This window comes from Maylandia zebra, linkage group LG14 (genome assembly GCF_041146795.1).
Source record: "Maylandia zebra isolate NMK-2024a linkage group LG14, Mzebra_GT3a, whole genome shotgun sequence".
Lineage (NCBI taxonomy): Eukaryota > Metazoa > Chordata > Actinopteri > Cichliformes > Cichlidae > Maylandia > Maylandia zebra.
The window spans coordinates 12,504,964-12,528,474 of NC_135180.1; the positions used below are offsets into that span (position 1 = coordinate 12,504,964).

General features: G+C 43.4%; 2 protein-coding genes across 4 annotated transcripts; one reads left to right on the forward strand and one right to left on the reverse strand.

Annotated features, from left to right (window-relative positions):
• Positions 1-852: 852 nt before the first annotated feature.
• Positions 853-7,830, forward strand: fam124b (family with sequence similarity 124B). Of its 2 annotated transcripts, none has more exons than XM_004561429.6 (7): positions 853-1,825; positions 2,215-2,246; positions 2,874-3,083; positions 3,428-3,823; positions 4,018-4,214; positions 5,204-5,360; positions 6,260-7,830. In XM_004561429.6, the coding sequence occupies exons 1-7, from the start codon at positions 1,788-1,790 to the stop codon at positions 6,838-6,840; spliced, it is 1,611 nt and encodes a 536-aa protein (XP_004561486.2). In that variant the 5' UTR covers positions 853-1,787; the 3' UTR covers positions 6,841-7,830. The 2 variants fall into 2 exon arrangements, with proteins under 2 accessions (XP_004561486.2, XP_004561485.2); XM_004561428.6 differs by having other exon boundaries at positions 856-1,821.
• Positions 5,573-23,451, reverse strand: mmp28 (matrix metallopeptidase 28). 2 transcript variants are annotated; one of them, XM_076892235.1, is made up of 8 exons: positions 23,080-23,451; positions 21,173-21,249; positions 20,319-20,509; positions 14,107-14,328; positions 13,417-13,662; positions 10,253-10,402; positions 9,709-9,876; positions 5,573-9,106 (listed from the first exon to the last, which is right to left on the reverse strand). In XM_076892235.1, exons 1-8 carry the CDS (start codon positions 23,197-23,199, stop codon positions 8,688-8,690), a joined length of 1,593 nt encoding a protein of 530 aa, XP_076748350.1. In that variant the 5' UTR covers positions 23,200-23,451; the 3' UTR covers positions 5,573-8,687. The 2 variants fall into 2 exon arrangements, with proteins under 2 accessions (XP_076748350.1, XP_004561487.3); XM_004561430.6 differs by having other exon boundaries at positions 5,573-9,082; positions 23,080-23,391.
• Between the last annotated feature and the right edge of the window lie 60 nt (positions 23,452-23,511).

The window sequence follows — 23,511 nt, forward strand, 5'->3', positions numbered from 1 at the left end:
TGTGATGCGCTTTATCCGAGAAGATGGGTGCACTGTGGTCACAAAGGTGGTGGTCAGCAACAATACTCGGGTAGGCTGTTTAAACAATGTTCAGTTGGTACTAAGGGGCCCAAAGTGTGCCAAGAAAATATCCACTACACTATTACACCAGCCTGAAGCGTTGATACAGGGCAGAATGGATCCATGCTTTTAATGTTTGCACCAAATTCTGACCCTACCATCCAAATGTTGAGGCAGAAATGGAGGCTCCTCTGACCAACAGCTCTGGATCCCAGTGTGGTCTTCTGCTGCTGTAGCCCATCTGCTTTGAGGTGTTCGAGTACTCAGAGTAGAAAAGTGGTATATAAAAACCAGACCATTTACCTTCCAAACAGCTCAAAGCAGTTTGGCCGTTTTCCTCTGACACTAACGAGGCATTTTCCCCCAGAGAACTGGGGGAAAATGCTCTTTTTTTGGACCATTCTCTGTAAACCCGAGAGACACTTCTGTGTGGAAAATCCCAGAAGATCAGCAGTTTCTGAAATACTCAGACCAGCCTGTTTGACAGTAACAGTTGTGCCACATTCAAAGTCACTTAAATAATGTTTTTTTCCTAATTCTGATGCTCAGTTTGAACTTCAGCAGATCGTCTTGACCATGTGTACATGCCTTAATTCACTAAGTAGATACCATTGGCTGTTATCTGAGCAGTTGAACAGGTGTCCCTAATAACATGTCTGGTGAGTGTAGAAAACTCTAAAGTTATAACAGAGTATAGTTATTTCAGGTCCGTGGCTTGTACTGGTGTTAAATAATATTATTTTGTACTGAAAGGCGTTCTTAATACTTCTACTGAGTAATGAAAATACAATGAGTAATGAAATAACAGTAAATGACAAAAACACAAGTCTTGGCCTTCGAATTAGAGCCCCAGTCTGTTCAACAATAAATATTAAAAATGTTTTCCCAGCACTTTGTGCTTTAGAAACGTTTCTATTTAGGATATCTGCCCAAATTCGAGTAAAGGGTGATATTAATCAAGTGAATGTTCTTGTTATACTTGTATTATGTCACGATGCCTGGTTATTCAACATTTAACACCTTTGTTAAGATTGCAGGGTTGCTTTGGTGTTTTTGTTTAGTTTTCTTCTGAATATATTGGTGTAACTTGTGTCTTTCACTGAATGATGGTTTTATCTGCTTTTCACTTCGCACTGCTTGATAACATTGTCCAAACTGTGCCTTTCTAAAGCTCTCCATATGGTCTTAAGAAGGTCTTAACAAACAACGTGTTTAACTTAGTCTTTGGAGCCTCCCCTGCACTTTTAAATCTGCCCAGGCCGTCTGGACCGTCTCCTTTGTCTTGTCATTTTGTTAGAGCTTGCCATCTGCTCTGTTATTATAGGAGGCGGCTTTGGATTTAAAGTAGCACCACCTCTGCTGGTCCCTTTCGCCCGGGATTTGGGCTCTGCGCAAACATACGTACACCCTCAAGCCTTCTAGACTCCAAACGGGCCACCTCTCCTTTTTATCTTTTCTTTTCTTTTTTTAAAAACCCAGCGAGCCTTACAGTTAAAACGATAAACTAAGGGTGTGTGGGTGCCATGTGACGTCAGCGTCCCAGCAAGTGTCCCATTTTTTTGGAAGGGGGGAGCAGCCTGCGGAAAGAAATCAAACAGGATGCTTTTCAGCCCGAGTGTGGTCTGCCGTAAACACAGCTCAGACTCACTGGCCGGAGCATGGGCGCAGATGTGAAAGTGTGGACCGGACCATGTTGCGCCGAGCGGCGGTGTTGAAGAGAGCCGACGATGAAAACGTGGACTCCGGAGCTGATACTGCCGAGTGAGTGAGTCAACGGTCCCAGCGCTAGCTCCGGAGGCTAACGTCAGCTAACCAGCTTCGCTTTTTTTTTCTTTTTCTTTTTTATAGCGGTTGCCACAATGGAAATTATTTTTGCTCCAGACATTAAATTATGAAGAGTATGACTTTATCGTTCATTTAACCCTTTAGCACTTTACGACATCGGCTTTTTGGCAGCTGCTGTGATCTTTACGGTTTTTTTCTAGTGATTCTTTTAAGTTGTACGCTAGCTAACAACAGATAAAGTGTTGTCATGGAGACCAAAGTAAAGGGAACGTTTCCAAACCGACCACCACAAGATGGAGACAGTTTTTTGTGTTTCCCCAAATATATGAATGAATAATAAACTAAATTCGTGGCCTTTTTTGTTTTCAGATCAGACTGCAGCAGGATGTCGTCGTCTGGCAGTAAGTAATCCTAGACTCACACAGTAAAAAGAGGGGAAAAAAACACTCAAACTTACTTTTCGCACCTTCATAAAGACAAAAACACAAATAATCTAAACCATCTTACCTCGTGGGCTGCAGTACAGCCCAATTTAATTTTAAGTGGGTCAGACCAGTGACTCTAAATATTTAATCCCGCAGATTTCTTAATATATGAAAAATAAGTAAAATTTAATCCGTTTTTTTACATGTGTGGATTTGTGGCTCTGCCATACTGTCAATAAAAAACGACATTACTGCAGTAGAAGAATATGAACTTTTTCTGTAATGTATTATTCATCTGTTACTTGAACATGAATTTATAAAGGTTGTAAAACAAACGATACAATTAAAAAGATTAAAAGTCCAAATTTATGTCCAGTGGGCTTGAAAAAATGTAATCAGATGGAGCAGTAAATGATCTCTATCGTCACACAAAAATTTTAAATGATATCATGAAAACTGGATAGTAGACAGACAAACAAACCAACCGAATAAATACTCCTTCCCTTTGGGGGGATAAACTTATTTTTGAATTAGTTTAATGATGTCCTTGTCTAAAATATCTTTGTACACTCTGTGCCTCGTGTTTTTTGTGCGTCACATCAGTCGACCTCGTGAGCAGGCGGGTCAGACAGCAGCGGCGGCAGCAGCTCCTGCTAATGCACTTGCATCTGCTGGCTAACCCCGGAGACTCCCTGCTGTTGCAACACACCCTGGATCGCCTGCTGCGCTGGCTCTGCCCGAGCCTACGCATCTTCCACGTGTCGGAGAGGGCCTCACCATTCAGAACTTACCCCCGCCTCTGCCCCGTGGCTGGTAAGGATTCTGGGTTTTCAGTGTGTAGTCCTGCATTTCAGCACAGTATGTAGTAACAGTACATATACTTGGATCTCAGCTGTTTCTTTGGCACGGACGTTTCAACCATACATTATACCTTATTACACACTTTGGAGGTGTATTATTCAGCTATAATGATAACTTCCATATGTGAAAATGAGAAATATTTAAAGAAATTTAAGATTGCCATTGAGGTCAACATCCCCCCCCCCATCAAATGCTGCACTTTAACCGTTGTAAACATGCCATCCCACAATGAGCTCCTGCCAGAGCCATGTCTGTTTTCACTTAGAATGAATAAAATAAAAGTTGACATCTTTCAGGCTACCCGTCTCTGGCCATCACTTTCTTCCTGCACGAGGCCTACGGAGAGGAACGAATCCTCAAAGTGCTGGACTTCTTCCAGCGTCCTCCCTGGCACTATCATCACACGGAGAGTTGTGGCAGCCGAACCAGAGGGATCCACATTACTTCCAGCAGCTCGCCCTCCAATGCCCTGCTGCGGCCCTACCTCCTGCCCAGCAGAGACTTTTATAGCCTGGGTGCGGGGATGCCGGTGTGGGGAGTTCGACCAGTGCACTGCGGGGGTGAGATACTACGTGTGACGCTGTACAGTGCGTATGACAATTATGAGGATGCTGTGCGGCTCTATGAGACGGTGCTGCAGCGACAGGCAGAGGAGCAGAAGGCAGGATTCTGCTGGTTCACCCTGCATATGGGTAAGGCTTTAGAGTGTTTGCTCTTGATTGTGCAGTATTGTTTTTATACTCCTCAAATTAAAACTACATACACATTTATTCCTTTCAAATTTTGTAATTTTGTAAATTTCTTAATAATAATTTTTTTAAACGTCATATTAAAAATGTGTCTTATCCCCTGCTGTCTCCTCCTGCCTTATTTCCCCTGCATCCAGAGCCCGGGCTCTGCCTACAGCTGGCTTTAAAGCAGTTGTCACCAGGAGTTCAGGTGGAGCCATGCAGCTCTGCTGTGCTACAGTTTAGTGTGGAAGAAATTGGCCAGCTGGTTCCCCTGCTGCCAAACCCGTGTACCCCCATCAGTGCTACACGCTGGCAGACTGAAGACCTCGACGGCAACAAGGTTCTCTTTCAGGTAACTGCGGGTTATCTTCTTCTTTCTGCTTCCTCACGGCTCGACACACGGGATCCACCGTCTCCTTCTCACCCCTAGCATCCCTATGAATCTTTTCAGTTGTCTTCCTCTTTACCTCCAGCCTGCCAGCTCTGTCTTCACCATCCTTTGTCCAGTATATCCACTATTCCTCCTCTACACATTGTCCAGACTGTCTCAGCCTTCCCCCTTTAACTTTGTCTAAAATGCTCTTTGTTACCAGTTCCTCTAATGTACTCATTTCTCTTCCATAAGAGAAGCCTCCAGCTCTGCCTCCTGTCTTTTTATTAGTACAACCTTCTCCAAACCTTACACCATAGCAGGCCTCACTACCATCTTGTAAACCTCCCTTTCACCCTTGCTGCTATCCTTTTGTCACAGATCACTCCTGACACTCATCTCCACCCACTCCACCCTGCCTACACTCTCTTCTTCACCTCTCTTGTACACCGTCTTATACTTTGGAGGGTTGACCCCAGGTTAACTCAACATAGTCAATCTCGCTCTTTATGTTAAACGTGAGGATTGTGTGAATGGCAGATTGACGCAGCCTCGCATTGCAAGAGTAAACACGCTGAAGTGTGGGAGATTTAACCACTAATTACCTCACAGAATGCTGGGAAACTGGCCAGACCTTTGTTCCATGTGCTACTAATGTGTGATTTATGAAACAGGAAATTTTTATATGTTTGAGATAAGGATTTGGATCTAATGCAAATTATATGCAAGTCTGTGAACGTTATTTTATGAAACTAATAACATAGTGTAAATATAACTGAACCAACTGTTGTATTGCGCTGTTTGTCATGGTGGGAGATGAACATCTGTTCAGGTGTAGATGGGCTGGGGCTTCCAACAGGAGTTTACATCCTGTATTCTAACAGAGATAAACAGTAGAAACATAAAGTTATGTTTGGATGTAGTCCTGGTATACGTTATAATCCCATTTCTTCTGTCGTCCTGTGCTGCAGGTGAAAACCCCGGCACAACCTCAGCGACCTCTGACCTGTGCTTTCCCCCTGACTGGCTCGAGCATGCCTCCTCGAGGAATTCAACTCAGCAGCTCGGGACACAGCCTTTCACCCTGCAGCCTTACCTCTCCTCTGTCCGGGCAAACGCACAGGCACGGTAAGCTGCGATGTTCAATCTTTCAGTGGGAGATTTATCGCCTGGAGCTTGACAGACAGGGAGAAATATCTCCAAATTACTTCTTCACTGAGCGCTCTCCCAAAGACTTCTCCGTTCATAATGATTCCCTGGCGCTCTCTAATTGCCGTTGTATTAAATGATCATTTTGACTTAGAAAGCATTTGTACGTATAATGACTCAAATACTAAATGTTTCCTCCAGCACAGTGCAAAGTCTTTTTATTGGAGATGAATATCAGTAGAAAAGTTTACCAGTAATTATACTGGCCATGTGGTCTCTTTTCTAAGCAGTTATTTGAAGCAGTTCAGATTTTTTTTTTTCAAAGAAAGTGTTAAGTTACATAGTTATATTTTTTTGGAGAAAGTTTTTAGGTAAGTACTTTTTTTTTTGTATAGCCCTTTAAAAAAAAATGTCACAAAGTGAAAAGAATAAAGATAGAGACAACATTACAGCAGGAGGCCTCTCACAATAAAAACAAAACATGATTAGAGCCATCACACATCAGCATGGCCAAGCTTAGATACGAGTAAAGAGCATTGAGTCTATGCAAGAGAGCTCAAAACCTTCAGTTTTACTGAGTGACTGAGGGAAACACGAGATTTATGAGAGTTTTATGTATGATGTAAAGCTTCATATTTTTTAAGGCTTATTGCCAGTTAGAGAGCTGATGAGGGTTTGTGTTCTTGAATATAGAATCTGTCACACGTTTATGTTCCAAGAGAGTTGGTCATAAAATCAAATTGTATTTATTGGTCTGTCACGGTTGAGACACTTCGGGGGCAGCTTAAAGTAACACAAAGCAGAAATAGTTTTCATGTTTGTGTACATTGAGTGTACGATTTTTAATTTTTAAATTCTGTTTGGTGTTTCTTTGCCAGCCCAGAGACCGCGCAGCGACCCCATCTTGGAAAATCTTTATGGAGGAAGTGGTGGAGCGGAGAGCCTGGGATCAGGAAGCTGCTGTAGCACTCCTCCTGGCAGCTCCTGTTACTCGTCCCAGCGCAGCAGCCCTGCTCCACTCTCAACCTCCAACCACCCCGACTCTCCGCTGCGTCCCTCGATCACCCACTCTCTCTCCCATCTCCTTCTGGAAGAGGACGAGGAGGAGCCGGAGACCAACGTTGACACGGGAGCGGCTGTCTCTCCTCGCCCAGACCCGGCAGTCAAAGCGATGACTCGCTCCTCCTCTCTGGACCTTTTGGTGACCCTCCAGTCACAGAGACCCACAACAGTTGGAGCTTCAGCTGTCGAGGAGCTGGCCAAGGAGCTGAGTGATTGTTTGCAAGGAACGCACACACACCTTCAGGGGTCGTCTGAGACATGGGGCTCTGGTGGTGGAACAGATGCAGGCAGGACCAGGGAAAGCCCCTCCAACAGGCCCCTGGTAGAAAGCAGGACTACCGCTGAGCCGGCACGTGTGAGGAACTGTGAGGAACGGCTGGATGAGTTCTTCATCTAAATTCCTACCACCATGTCACGAGCAGTGGTAATAATCACAGACAAATAACAGGGACACCGGAGCACTGCAGCAGTTGACACGTAACATCCAGATACTAGTTTAACTTGTCTTGTTTTTTCAAGACAGCGCAGGTAAAGGTAATACAATGAATGTCTAAGTTAGTTTTATACATAGGTGCAGCTAATGATTTGTGCAGCTGTTGTAGCCGAGTGAATAGCAATCAGTTTTGTATTTAAGTGAGGCACACTAGGCTTCTTCTCATCACTCAGCTAGGCAACTTTTTTTTTCTTTGATTAACTTCGAACAGATTAAGATGATCTCAGCGTTAAGGCTGTCTTTGATGTTGCCCTTGGTCGTGATTAGAAAGCTGATTTGTGGCATATAAAGCATTTGTTTTAAGGAACTTCAGATAATCATTGATCCAGAATTTTCTTGTTAAAATGGACAAGCAGTGGAGTAAACCAGGCTACATAACAGCAATGAAGAATTATCTCCCTTTAGTCGACCTGACACCTCAGAAATGCTCATTACTGAAAGGTCACAGTAAGGACAGGTTAACTTGAGTGAATTTTTTATGATCACTTAAACAGTGTTTGTGATCATTACAGCTGTTCTGAAGGCAAAAGATGTTAAGTGAGGAAAAGAAATCGGAATAAGAAATGTAATTATTCAGGTCAAACTAGTCTCTTACTTATTTTTCTTTAATCTTTTTTTCCTTTGAAAAGGCTTTCTCGGTTTAACCTAACAGATTAATTGGAGTCTGGGTTTTTTCACTTGTGCATTATAAGGTCAGAGTTTTTCCCGCTGGGCTGCTCTCCGTAGGCAAGCTGGGGAGCTCGAAGATGTCAGAGCATTTAACTGTTTACTGGAAATAATTGTAACTGGAAGAAAGCGAGTATTGTACGCAAGTAGTATGTAAAACATGTTCAGTGATGTAGGTTAAAAGATAAATGATTGGAATAATAAAATGGCTATGTCGTTGCGCCCTCACAGCTCTGTGTGTGTGTGTTTACATACAGGCAGGCAGATGAAGTAGGAGGTGAGAAGTGAATGCTTGAAGTATCCCAGACATATTCACACAGCTGATAACACTGCTACGCTGAATTCTTAAATCCAGATCAGACATAATTTCATCTTTCATTGAATGTTGAAACACAGATAGTTACAGCTGCTTTACACACCGGCCTTTAGACACAGAACACACAAAATCTGTATGCAGATTGTGTGCGTTAAAAACATTCTTGATGCAGCCGGTCACACCGGCCGTGTAATTTAGCAGGAAAAATTTGCAGCATTTATTTTTTTAGGCTCAAGCTCGATTTATCTGATTCAAATACAGAAAGCTGACCAATCAGACCGCTGCATTTGGAAACAAGTGCACTCACTCAAAACACCAGCCGATACTAAAAATGCAATGATATGGAAATAGTCAAATGTTACTATTTTACCTCTGACACGCAGCTAGACGCTGCTCCGAATCAATCGGGTCTCTGAAATGATTTTCTGGCTCTTCAGATGTGGTCAAGAGTTCAAACTGGCCCACTGACATCCTGAAACTTCATCGCCATTGATGACTCACCTGCACTGCTCTCACACTCTGTCATGATTGATTTGGGGCCCCTAGCAATCAGGAGGGATTGAACATCACATTCCAGAGTAAGCATTATAATTTAAACACTGCTGCTGCTGCTGATGTGCAGTCCTGTTGAGGCTGTAATTACACTTCCATACACAATAATGCTAATCGCTCTGCAGTGTAAATACTGTACGTGCTGGGAAGCTGTAGCTCCTCTGTATTACGATACATCAACAAATTGCACTTTAAATCCTGCGGCGCCATCTGCTGGTCAAAGGATGTTGTTGCTCTGAGGAGAACTCCTGCAGCCGGTCCAGCTCAGGTCCTTGGCCCAGTGGCCCTCTTTGGTGACTCGCACCTTCACTGGGTCAAACCTCCAGAACCGCTTTTCTTTGAAGAAGTAAAGGCGGCCATCTGGACGGGTCAGCACCCCGTTGGTCCCCTGCGGCACGCCAGTCCAGTCAGCCAGCTTGCGTGGGTAGTAGGGCTCTTGACGCAAGGTTTTAAGGTTGAGTACGGAGTAACGGGAGCCCTTGAAGAGGACCATGTGACCCAGAGGAGCATAGTAGAAGGCACTGTCAGGGTGACGAGGCAGTCCTAGCTCGCTGCTCTTCCTGGGGAAGCCGGGGTCAAGCGTGCTGCCCGTGTAGCACCAGATCCGCTTCCCTGCACAGCAGGAGGCAAGAGACACTGAAATGACACCAAACCTTATGCTCACGAAGAGTAGAATAAAATAAAACCTCTATTTCACCAGTGCTGCACAAACAATACAGCATCTGATGACATTTAGCAAAAAACTCAGGACACCGGGCTTTTTAAGAGATGAAATAACTTTACCGAAACGCAATATGTTCTTTAAAACTAAGCATAACTTTGACTAAATACAGAAAGTACACACAGTATGTACAAGTGTTTTGGGCGGTTTTCTTAATTTAAAAAATTTGTGATTATGATTTATGGAGATTAATAATGCAGCAGAGCATCTGAGCTTTGCATAAAACTGTTTGCATTCGGCAGATAAGACAGTCTTGTCAGGTATTTGGCATTTAGTGGAACATTTTGGCACTATCTTCAGACAAATTTTTGTAGCCTTTAGCACAAAGAGAAGACTATTAAAACCGCAGCTGGAGCCTCACTGCTGTATTCAGCCTTTAAGCAGCACTTTGCTATTTTAAAAGGCACGAGAGGATCTATTTTGGGAGTTTTAACAGATGCGTGAAGTTGGCTAGCAGTTTAGGAAATGCCTTAAAAAGGAGGTGTGAGTCCCATTAATGTGCTCAATGAGGCAGTACCTTTGAAAAAATACCACTTCGAGTCCAGCGGAGAGAAGGCAGTGGCCTCGATAGCCGGAGGGAGGTCGGGCCAGCGCTGACGGAGAGGCAGCGGGCCACTTACGCGCCCTTCAGCCGGTACAGTCCAGTATACGCTGCCACGAATCACCAGCACTGTCTTATTTTGGTCTGGAAAAGAGATGAATATACGTGTATATGTCTCTCATTCTTGCACAGAGCATGCTGGGAACAGTTTCTGAGCCCTGAACAAAGCTAAAAGTCTGGAAATTACAGCATCTCACTGTTCTCGCTCTTTTCTCAGGTATCATGAGAACACATGGGTGGCTTAAACTTTCTTTCCTGTTTTGCTTAACTATAAAATGATTTTGAAATACAGGAAAGCGAGTATTTATCAGCAGCTTTGTCCTTTTGTTATAGAAATAAATATGAAAACAGGAATATCCACTGTTCCTGCTACAGGGTTTATTATTGTTCTTCAGCTTCTTCTACAAGAGTTGTGGCTGAATGTTGTTTTCTGATAAGATTTCATTTATTCGGACCTCACCCATAGTGATGGCATCAAAGACGCCCTGGCAGTAGAGAGGCTGTCCCGGGGTGTCGTGTCTGCTTTGAAGCTCTGAGAACTCCCACTCCTGCAGCGCAGCGTGCAAAACCTGACCCGGCAACCTCACCGGGCGATCGCCTAATGGTTTACCTAAAGGCACAAAAAATAAAGGAAGCAAAGCCATAAAACAATGAAGAGGAAGAGCTGGAGTTTATTGTTAACTGTTCTCGTTGGCTGACCGGACAAACTTTACATTACAGATCGGTCCGATTTCTCATGCATCCCAAACAGCAATTTAACTGTTTACTAAATTAGATCAGGAACGAATGGGAACACAAACTGTGGAGATTTCTTCTTAAACAGGACTTGGAGAATGTTAACATTTAAATTGTCCTTTACAGGATGTGGCTGGGTTGATGTATACTGATGGATGACATTCCAGTGCACAGGAAATAAACAACAGACTGTAGATAGAGCACGGGCTGGAACCTTTAACATTTTTTAACTACCAAAATCAGAGCCGTCCTATTGTTATTGGCCCGGGTACCCTCGCAGTGCGCACATGAAAAGAATAAAGGAGAAAAAAAGGGGAGGAGGGGGGCACAACACATTGAGCTCAACTGAAGAGTAAATGATAGCGCTTCAGATGTGATTACAGCCACTTTGTTTGCAAGGAGCTCAACAAACATTTTTGTAGGAAGATGGATAAAATCAGCACACCCAAGAACAGGAGGAAGAAGGCAGGAAAGATAGCTCTACTGTGCACACCGCAGTGATATCCAAAAGCTCATTGTGAGCATGTAGGAGCAGAGATGACTTCATCCAAACACACAAACTCCCTCCTCGCACTCTGCCACATTCATCAGAAGTGGAAGAGATATTTAGATATGAAATGGCACCAAAGTGGCAACTAAACTGAAATATTAAAGCTATAAATCCTAAAATTAATGTCATATAGGCCTGGATGTGAATAATATTTAACTTTATACTGCTGAGCTTCATATTCGGGAGCATGTTTGAGGTTATTGCATTACATTCTGCACTAGTTACATATTTCTGTAACTGTTTTACAAGCTGCTGTCCCTTTAAGGCCACACGCCCTTTCCGCCACTGAGATGTTTGTGTTGTAAAGTGTCAGCAGCAGACCAGCTCAAAATAATCAGACCATTTAAGACACTTTCATGATCTTTCTTCCTCATTCTGATGCTCCCTTAGTTTACACATCTACATGTCTAAATGCACTGAGCCACTACCTTGTGGTTGGCTGATTAGATATTTACATTAACAAGCGGTTAAGCAGGTGCATCTTACAAAGTAGCCAGTAAGCTTGCGTTGACTTCATTATTTCAAACTGGCTATATTTAATATGAGCAACCAGCATTGTAACAGTATATATAACAAAGAAGGAAAAGCATAAAAAGTCCACTTCAAGTCAAAGTTGTTGTTTTTGATGTCTCCGTCACAGTGCACACGGCACCGTATTCAAAGGCAGAAACACCAAATCTATGTTCGCTCTCTGACATATCCAGTCTGCTCACATGTGCTCCTTATCAGATTGCAGTGCCAGGAATGATTCACACACACACACACACTCACATTCACATATTCTCCTTAAAGCTTATATGTTTAAGCAGATGTAACATTTTCCGAGCATCAGCAGTCTTGTCAGTTTTGAAGTCGCTTGACGTTTACGTGGGAGCAGCTGCAGTGTGCACATATTACTGCCACAGGTTGATAGGAATAAAGGAGAAAAAGCAGACCAAGCTTCAATTGAGTGCCCGTTAAGGAATCCTGGGTAATTTTCCCTGAAGCAAAAAAAAAAAAAAGCTATTGGAGAGTTGTCTTGAGGTCTTTGTGTAAGGTCTGCTGATAAGTGGCCACCCAAAGTTCAAGTTTCCCTAAAAACAAAAGCACATACAGCTTAACGACCAACTAAAGGTAATTATCTGCTATAATTGCTGCCATTTAATTCAATCTATGGTCAAATTGCTTTAGGTCCTGAATGTAACTGAAATAAAGATGTGTGTCTCTCTGTTCGGCCGACACAGCGGGAGTGAAGGGCCACTTTAGGATGGTGAAGACAGAATATTTCAGAGGCAGAGCAGATGGAACTCCTCACTTATTAAATAAAAGGAGAGGCAGCTGGACGTGGTCTGCCTGCAAACTTCTGCTGATCTCAGGTTCAGAGCTGTGTGCTTGTCCTGCAGCCACGCAAGCATTCCTGCACAGTGTCTTGTTTCTCTGTGCAGCTGCCGTACACCTGAGAGGCCGGGCCAGAGCGCAGGAAGCTCCTCATGCATCTTCAAAACGTCACACAGTCACGGCTAAAGAGCTGCTGGCAATGCAAAAATGGTTTAAGACGTATTGTTGCGCAGCTGTTGTGGAGAAATCATTTTCCAAGCAGCAGCAGAAAACCCCCCAAAACAAGCAATAAAAGAAGTGTGCAGAGCGGCACATGTGGAAACCTGCCTCACACATGCCAGGAGGGACAACAAACTTGCAGTAAACAGAAACTCTTATAGCCGTCATTCAAGAAGTCCAGGGTGATGCTCCCACATTGCACAACCACAACAGTAATCTATCACAGCAGGTAAATACAGTGTGCATAACTGCAATGCTAATAATAATAATAATAATACACAAACAGGCTGCTGAGTGTGTTGTTTTGACACTCACACCACCTCCGCTGCCCTCCCTATAAACACTCCCACAGCAGCAGCTAAGAGGCTGTCAGGCTGAACAAACTCCTCCTGCTGCTAAAGATAAACTCAAGATTAGATTGTGATGTGTTGTGCATATTTCTTTTGCCAAGAACACGCAGAAACTTCGAGTGACTGCAAACAAGAAATGTAAGAAATTAAGTTTTGGCTTTGCTGCTCTACTCAGTCACCGTCAGTGTTTGGAGCTGTAGTGGCCTGCTGGCCTTTTTCACAGCTCGGTGCTACAGCTCCCAATTTGGAGGGCAATAGAACAGACAATCAGACTGTGCATGCACAGTTCATCAAAGCATCCCCAGATCATCACACTACCACCACCATGTCTGACTGTTGGTATGATTTTCTCTTTATGAAATGCTGTGTTAGTTTTATGTAAAGGGATGCAACTAAGTTTAAACTTATTTAACATTTTAAATTGTTACCATAAACCAAGCACCATGTTCTCACCGTACAGCTGCTGCACGGCAATAATGTCGTCCCAGCTCAGAACCAGCCCGCGGCCGAGCTTCCTGTAGTACGGCGACATCAGAGCGTGACGAACGGGGGAGTGCTCCAGGCCCAGAGTGTGTCCGATCTCGTGGGCGGTCACCATAAAAAGGTTGTGGCCCTTGTGCCCGTTTAGCGTCCACCTCTCCGCCATGTCGAAGTGGGCTTCGCCTCGGCGAGGCAGGAAGGCGTGAGCCAGAGTTCCCCCTGAATGAGAAAAAGGACTTGAGGACTTGCAGGATGGTGCTGCTTCATGTATTAAAGAGGTCGTTAAAGACTCTGAACAGCCGTTCTTTCCATTTTGAGACTGGGAGCTTTCAGGTTACAAATAACACACAGCGTAGAGAAAAAAGTTGCATTAAAGTGCTCTTTAAATTCAGAAATTCTAATATTTCTGAATTTTCTAATTTGCTGAGTCAGATCAAAGGATCTTAATGAGTTTACATGTTCTACTTAAATGTAAACTTGTGATTTTGTGGGACTTAAGCCCAAATATTCCCAGTAATCTCATTACTATTCACACCTAACTAATGAAATTAATCTGCCAGTACGTGTAAGGAGAATTTAAGGAAGTTAAATATCTTTTCTTCTTAAACAAGTCCTTGTAAATATAAATGAAGATGAAATAGATCGATGTGTTGTGACCCTGACCTGGTCCGTCAAAAGCGTTGCTGGCCCCGTCGTTGTGGTCTCCTTCATAAAAGGCCAGCCGGATGTCTGCAGGTCCACCAGGGACCTCCTGGAAGACCAGGCCCGACACGTTGCTCCACAGCTGGAAGGCAGCACGCACAGCCAGCCGGACAGAGCCCAGCGACAGGTGCTGAGGCCAGTTCACGATCTGGTAGGTCAGGTGGCGCTTGTACCACTTGTCAACTGGAGAACGGCCAGACAGAGAGAAGCAGAAATGAGACACTATGAAACTCCCAGTCTGGTTCATATCAGCCGGTGCATCAGCAGATGAGCTCCAACCAAAAAACAGCCAGCAGTGTTATTCGGAGCAAGGCTTAGTTTAAAGCAATTATCAAAGAATATAAAAAGTAATACTGGCTAAAACTCAATAACACAGTTAGCCCTCAGACAGGTACATGGGTAAAGATGCTAACTAAACGAGAATAAGAGCATAAAAAGTGCTCAGTCATGCTGATTTTCTCATATATGTTAAACTAAATTATCTTTTCAAAGAGAATTGACCGTCTTTATAAGATGTCAAAACAATCCCTGATTTGTTTCATTCGACTAATGTGGCTGTTTTCTTTCTTTCCATATTTGCTGGATAGTCTGCTATTTTAAACTAGTTGAACTTTTAGAGAGCTAATCCCATTGGAAATTGTTAAATTATTACTATTGTGTCCTTATTATAAGCCATTGATGTATCTGTGGATTTACACCTTAATGAGGGTCACCTCAAGGAAAGTTTTAAGTCTAATATTGAAAGTAGAAAGGGTATGTGTCTCCTGAACCCAAACTGGGACTGAAAGAGGCCTGAAAGCTGAAGGCTCTGCCTCCCATTCTACTTTTAAATCCTCTAGCAACCACAAGTAAACCGGCAGTCTTAGAGGGATATGCTTTATTGGGGTGATTGAATTGAATTGAATTGTTTTATAGTTCTGAATGCCTGATATCCCATCCTCAACTGTGACAAATCCAGCCAACTGAGCCAGAATGATAGGATGTTAACCATGCAAGCTTCCAGCTGGGTAAACTAACACGCACTCTGACTGCATGCTTCACCAAACAGTTTACTTCACCATGTGTCTGTAGTTTCTTGGCTTAGTTATAATTACACGTGTCGCAAACTTCACAGTCACATCATTTGTTCGTGGATCGAAGGAATGGGGGATTCATGCTCAGCCTTTCATTAATTTACAAGACTCAAATTTGTTCGCACACATACACAGGATCACACAGTAAAAGAGTCTGGAGACAAAGCAGACACACACAAGCAGCTCAACAGCCCTAACAGACAAAAAGGGACTGCCTGCAGGAAACAATCAGCAGATAATATGAACCTTCAGAAAGAGGCAGCTGGAGAGGCTGTCGCTGACTTATAGAGCACTTTTAAATGAGAGCTTTATGAAACTGCACAGACTTTGCTCAAATGAGCCTCAACGCTGATTTTGTCAAAGGGGTTTTAGCCAAAACAAGAACACTGGACTGAAATAAACTTTGCACACCTGGGCGACGAATTGACACTTAAACCTTGCAAGAAGTGATTCTTCTCCATTCAGTCTTCACTTCGGGGCTCGGCTGATTTACACATACTTGGAGAGCTGACGCTTAAGCGTCCACATAAATCAAACTTATTTTCCAAAGTTGTCAAAATATTTTTTTAAAAGACGGCCAAATGTGAGCGGGAGGTTTGCTCACGTTACACACTACTGCTCCGTCTTAAAGCCTCACGCTGCCTGAGGCCGCTACAACGGAGGACAGACTCTGAGTGCTTTTGATGCCATTTGTGCTTGTTTAAATAACGCATTGCAAACAGAATATGGGAGAAATATACGAGAAGCATGTTCTGCATACTGTGAATGGCCGAGAGACCGCAACAGCACCCTGGAGACTGGAAAATATCTGGAAATCTGGAGCCATTAAGACATGGTTTTGGCAGTGACATCAGTGTGTAAGCTGTGTGAGTAAACACACAAACAGAAGTTGTGCTTCGGCAGCAGCTTGACTCTTATAAGAACTTCATGCTTGTCCTTTTTGTTGCAACAGTTTACACAGATATGACGCTGTAAGAGTGGAAGCACATGGAGGCTCAAACACCACAAAAAAAATCTGATTCAAAATAAAGTGATCATTTGCTGCAATCCTCTAGAAGTCTGATTAGTATGATTTGAGACTGTGAGATACTCAAACATGTTCCCATCCCTGCTCCACCTCTCATTCCAAGATGAACTGCACACATTAGGCCTGTTACCGCATCATGTGTGTAGATGTGTATTCTCAGCAGAGCTCAGGCGCCTACTCTCCATCTCAGACCGCCGCGGAGTAAGAGGTCCCAGAGGACGGCAGAGAAGCCAGGAAGTCCGATACACACAAGACATTCCAAGACTTCCCTTATGGAAGCAATTATGATGCCCTCTATAGCGGCAGTGTAGGGGAGGCCGTGCTATCACAGACATTAGGAAGTGACTTAGATCATCTGATAGCTAAAGTTATTGGTTGTGGAGGTTCGGGGAGATTCTGTTTGTTGCTGGTGTTAAGAAGGCTGTGCGACAAATGCAGGCAAGAGATGCCGCTGACAACAAAGCCAACGGGCGAGGCCAAAAAAGACCCGACGCGATGTACAAGATTTCATTCACGTCTCATGGGTTATTTTGTCCAGGCCGTGGTCTAAAATCCAAAATTTGTTTCAATTCAGTTTTATTTACATCAAATAAGGACAATAGTTTCCTCAGTGTGCTTTAGGACTCTACAATGAAAGAGAGAAACCCCCAATACTCAGACTACACCTCCTATGAGCAAGCACTTGGCGACAGTGAGGAGGAAAAACTCCCTTTTAACAGGAGTCAGAGAGTGAAAGGAAGTGAGTGAAGAAGAAGCCCAGGCAGCATAATCAGGAGAGGATTCGGGGTCACTGGATCCAGGCCTAACTATAAATATTATCAAAAAGAAACTTTTAAGCTTAATCTTAAAAGTAGAGATAGTGTCTGTCTCCTGAATCCAAACTGGGAGCTGGCTCCACAGAAGAGGGGCCTGAAAGCTGAAGGCTTGTTTTAAATATCCTGGGAGCCACAGGTAAGCTAAAGTGCTCTAATTGGATGATACCGTACTCCCTCTCTTGAGATGCTCTGCCAGGCCTTATTGCAGACACCTTCACCTGCTGCTTGTTTGTGGGTCTCTCTCGGGCCTCAGATACCTATAAAGCCATTCATGCATATGAAAATAGGGAACTTTGCAAAAGAAACCAACTGTTTGCTGGAATCAGTGAATCTTTGACTGAACTGAAAACTTCGATCTAATTATTTAAAAATGAAATTATTGAAATAGTTACCAAAAATGTGCAAAAATGCCCATTCATTGTTTAAGCGTCTACACTTCATGGCATGGATCCACGGAGGCACACCTCAGAAAAATACACACACACGTCATGCACTTAAATAGCTTATCTTAGACAAGCTGGTGGAAAGTCAGTTCTGTAAATATCAGTGGGAACAACCACAAGTCAAGGTCTGTTTTCAGTTTCCAGGAAGCTCAGAAGCTGATAAACAAAAATCACATCACACCACAGGTGAGAGTGAACGAGCAGGCAGCTCGTCTGACTCACCCACGCTGCTGCAGTCGCACGGCTTCGTTTAGCAGCCACAGTCAGCTGTCAAGGTCAAACAGCTCAAACAGCATTAAGGGTTAGCTTTAAGTCATGGATCGCCTGCTTCACAGAATGGTAAGCCTCAAGCCTGATATGAACTGGAAACTGCAGGAACACCGGCATCACTGTCCACAGAGAAGCGAGTTTTTCATCACCGTGGAGTGAGAGGGTGCCAATGAAGAAAGAAGCTCCTCCCTTCAAGCTATTTGGCCAGATTGACAAGATTTATGTTTGGAGGCTTTCAAACCTACAAAAACTATACGTGCTGTCAAGCATGGTGGTGGTAGCCCCGTGCTCGGGGGCTGTTTTGCTGCAAGTCGTGCTGGTACATTGCATAAAGTGAATGGAATAATGAAAGAGGAGGATTTCCTCCAAATTCTTCAACATCACCTCAAATCAGCTGGATGGTTGAAACATGGACACAAACATGAAAATGATCACAATTTTGTGTGGATCACTGAGCTAACACTGAGCTTTTGGAATGGCCTCCCCAAAGCTGGTATTTGAAAGTTTGTGGACTAAGTTTAAAAGCTGATTCTGTTAGAAGTTAAAACCTATGTAACTTATTAAAGATGTACAATCATTCAACAGTTCAGAGAAATCCTTAAAAGACCTCAGTTACCATGACATTCATGCTCACGATGAGCGCATGTAAACTTATGACCATAGCTGCAATCCATCCAACACACGTAACCAGAAGGAGGGAGGAAAAAACGGAGGATCAGCAAAGTTACACATAAATAAACAAGGATATAAAAAATGCCAGACTTGAACTATTAAACAGGGTAGGTAAAAACTTTAGGTCACATTATTGATCAAAAGAGATCACCAACATTTTTGGGCTTATCTGCAGCCACAGATGTCTCTGTACAGTATTTCCTGCCATGTGTTGAGTACATGTTGAGATATTACTCTCCGTGTTAAAGTGGAACAACTGCCAGCCAACACTGTACATACCTGAGGCCTCATTATTACTACACGCATGTTTTCACAGGACTCTGTTCAGACCAAGAGTCTGATCCAAACACAAACCTCCTTGAGCAAACACTCGTGAAGCTGCAAGCAGAAACATATCTGCCGTTTCTATCGCATAAAGCGGCATAATGTTTGAGTTAGAGGTGGTGGCACCGCACGAGCAGAACGCCGTTATTCACAATTAAGCTATTATTGCTACAATACATCAGTGGATGCATGAAGCCAGATCAGTAAGAGGTTTGACCCGAGGGTGTAAAAGTATCTGCCGCCTGTTTAATAACACTGTCATATGAGACAAGTCTGGGTTCTTAAAGAGCAGGCTCAGATCCATACAAGCAGCTGGCCACTGAGATAGGTGGCAAACAACATGATCCAGTCAGTCAGTTATGGATGTGTGTACCAGAGGGAACGTGTCAGGTACTGACACGAAGAGGCAGCGGCAAACATCAGCCGCCGCCCCGAACATTAGCCAACCTCGTCAGTGACACTGAGGAATGCAGAGGCTTCACACATCATGAGGCTGGAGGCACAAGCACAGAGAGAGGGAGTGGGAAACATTGCTGGGGCTTCTGGTGCTGTCGTCGGCCTGCTGCTGCTGTTCATTCACAAAGGAGATGTGACGAACAGCACTGAGGAGAGACAGCGAGAACGAAAAACACGAAGACGTACAAAAAAGGGCGTTTACAGGTCTCATCGAAATCTGTAGAGCGGCCCTGGATGGCAGCAACTTCAAGATTAGTGGGCGGATCAATTCAAATATTGATTTAAATATCGATAGTGTCAGTACCAATGCAATTATTAGTATCCGATCAATACTAGAGAAGGATCAATGCATTGTTTCTAGAATGTAAGTTCATAGTTTCAAATTCAGTATGTAGCCAATTAAATTGTGTTAAATCTTTTTTGGTAATGAAAGGGTACGCCTTGAATACAATTACATTAAAAGTATCGGTATCAGCAAAGTTGTGCTATGTTCAGTGTCTCCTTCTCTTGTTCCCATCAAGGATATTCTAACAACATAAAACACTGAAAGACTGGAAAGGCGAACCTCTTTTAATCCTCTGGTTTTTAGATTTTGGTATGTAGGTTTGGATGGAACAGATTTACCTCTAGGAGAAACTGGAAGTGAGGTTGCAGGGGTATATGTGTTTGGACGAGCCCATTCCCCCAAACCTTTATCTAAACTGAAGAACACATAGTGAGATGTGAAGGACTTTAGGAGATGAGAGAGAGAAGCATAATCCCAGTAACTAAAGACAAAGTGGAGACTAAAGTTGAAGTTTTTACCCAGCAAACATGACATGAAAGACACATGGGCTTGTGTAACTAAATAATAAGAATCACTCAGGGCTGACGTGTGCACCATCAGACACTCCACCAGCTTTAATTACAACGCTCAACTCTATTTAGTGCTTCAGTTTATGACGGCGGACCCTCCCAGTTAACTGTTGGTTCTTTCAGACCACAATGGGGCAAACAAAGGCGCTACATAAAAAGGCAGGGAATGAAACACTGGCTCTCATGTCAGTCAGGCTCACTTTGCACATGCACGCATATAAATTAAGTAAAACTATACCTTCTGCAGTGGAGCGTCTCCTGCGTAGCTGCTGCGGCGGTCTCTGTCCAGTAAAGATGAAGTTCACTCTCTGAGCCCAGATCTGCTGGCTGCCCTCGTCCGACACCCCACAGCGAGGCTCTGCCATCCGCAGCAGGGTGGCGCTGTCAAGTTTGCCTGTGATGGGCAGACGGGACAACCACTGGAATTCTCTGCGGAGAGACAGAGAGAGACAAAACACTTAGAGTCTCTCTAGTGTGTGAGCCAAAAGGGCTGCAAAAGGTGATAGATCTTTGCTGCATAGAGATTTAATGATCTGATGCACTTCTGTGTTTCTGAGAGGAGCTATTAAAGATTTGCACGAGAGCTTTCAGCCAGGCACTTGGACTGTTCCTGGATTCAGGCGAGTTACAGATACATATAACTCAAAAGTACATCAGCATCATGAAGCTAGGTTTCCCACATCAATGGATGGAAAGCAGAAGAGCTGTTAAGGCTGATAACATCAAAAATGTAGCCTTATCCCCAACCTTTATGTCCTTTATATACCAGAGCCTGCATACATTGAGTAGAGATGAGCATTTAGATACATAAAAACTGCACAGAGTTTACGAACACATCATTCAGTCCAAGATGAAGGAGTTTTAATCAGTTCCCATTATAGTACAGTGAGCAGACGGGCCAGAGGGCGAGGTTCCTGAAATTCCTGGATGGTTCAGGGAGGGTTCAGGAGAGGTTTCCCAATGCGGAGATGAGGGTGTGTTTTACTGCCCTGCACAGACGTTCAGCCCTGAGGCTTGTACCACACCGAGCTCACCCCTCCCTGTGATGAACACGCAATGCCTAGAGGTAGAAATGTGTGCAAATGGACCTACCGGACTGCAGACTGTACCTCAGCCGCGTTGTGGATGTGGTAGTCATGATGGAGGTAGCCATACTTTTCCAGAAAGTCCTACAACGGAAGTCGTACCTGTTAATAATTAAACTCCAAGAGAAGCAGCAGAACAAAAATAGTGATGGTTATGACTATGATTTTTACTAGCAGTGATAGCTGTACAAGGTGTGACAGTGGACAGATGGATAACCATACGTGTTTTTAAAAACGACATACTAAAGAGGAGTAATGACATACAAATAATTAATTAAGCACTTACTAATACCTTACTAATGCTTAATGGTGTGACATTATTACAAAATGCTACTGTTTTCAAAAACCAGTGCTGTCACACGACATATTTCTAATAAGAACATAGCGTAGTAACCACACATCCCCATGAGTTTGCAAGACTTCTGCATTATTTTACCATGTACATGGTTATGAGTGCGCAGACCACCCATAAGACAAAGAAGCCCCCCGGGGGCCCCTGAAACTCCCAAGTTATAATTTTGCAAGAATTCCATGTAAACATGCAAGTCACGGAAAGCTCCGGTGTAATACCTATAAAGTGCTTTAACATGAACCCACAGGGTACACGCCAACAGGTGTTGCATTATTCTGTGAGGCTGGTTCATAGTTTAATATTACAGCCCCTTCATGTTCAGACAACAGCAGCAGGCACCGCTCAGAGTGCGATTACAGATGTGACGGGGCGGAAATTAAAACTGAGGAGATGACAGATGCGTTTCAGCAACAGGAATGTGCAACAACAAAATAATAATAATAATAATGTTTCTGAAAATGCCACAGGGCTTTGTTTAATGTAAGAATGAAAGCATAGCTGGTGAAACCAGATGAGGAAAGCGTGTAGTCTTTGGACAGCCAGCAAAGGGAGCTGTCAGATTAGAGCGGTGCAGTCTGAACCACAGAGAGGCGAAACTCGTTTATCTTTCTTTATGAATGGGTCCGATCTCCTTGTCTTTATGCAGTAGACTTTAACATTACATCACAGTACGTGTAACCTTTCCTGAATGAATATAGGATATATAAAGACTCTTTGTTTTTAAATCTGTTTTGAGTGGGGTTGCTCATTTCAGCTTAGTTTTTTTTTTAGTTTAATTGTTAGCTTTAGTCTTTTTAAACTATTGTTGTATGGAGGGCACATGCCAAGATGCAAGATTTGGGGGAAAATCAGTACAGCTATAAGAAAACCCCGCAACGACTCGAAATCTTTGTTCTCGGTTCATAATCTAGGTTAAATGTATGTTATCGGCAATACTGGGACTGTTTTACATGGTATTGGATCTATATCGGTATAGATCTTAAGTTGCAGTATGGTACAGCACTGTAGACATCAAAGCCTCATCAGGCATGTTAATACATTTCACCAACTTAAATACTAAAGTTAAAATATAATTTTGACAGCTTTTTACGTCCATTTTTAGTTAACTATAACAACATTGTCCAGCTGTAATAATTCCCGTTATTAAAAAGTTTGCACATTTTATAATGGCGACAAAACAGGAAAGCGCTATTATAGAGACAGCAGGGAGTTGCGTTTTAAATTGTTGGTTGTAAATGAAAAACAAAACAGCCATTACGAATATTTAATGTTTTTACAGAAATACGTTTAGACAGACATGTACCTTTTGGTCTGAAACAACTGTAAAATCATCTTATTTGATTACTGCTGTGAGCTGTTAATGTTATTTTATTATAACCACCAAATAAATTCACTGTGTCAAAGTTTCGGTGTAAAGCCGATAAAACTATTTCCCCGGTAGGATAACTTCGCAGTGCCCACAGCGTAGTTTTAAATGTGGGTCACTTTAATTCGCCTGCTTACCAGAAATGTTTGTAACAGAGGTCTTTGAGTCTCTGTGAAATGAGTTTTGACAGCAGTACCTCCGGGTCCAGGAGCAGCGGTGATCCTGCGGTAGTCTGAGCGGTGATGAGCGCCGTTACAGCCAGGAACCAGAGTCTCCTAACGCCCCGCTCACACAGGCCCGGAGCTCGGCGGCTCATCGCGGGGAGAACCGCAGTCAGCGCCCTGCTCCCTTCACAACCTCCATGATTAAATTTACTATCCGAGGACACTCAAGTGATCCCAAGACTTCTCCATTACTGTGAGGACTGACGGAGGTTATTCACAGCTGGAGGATTACAGGGAGAGGAGGAGTGTCAGCACCGCCCCTCGTCTGCCCCTTTACTGCAGGGCAAAAAAAAATCCAAATCAGCAGGGCACGGCAGCGTCTCCCCTGCTGCACACAACCAATTTTAAAGATATGAATCACATGCAGTTTGCTGTTTCTTTAGTGCTGAAGAGGTTAGTGTGTA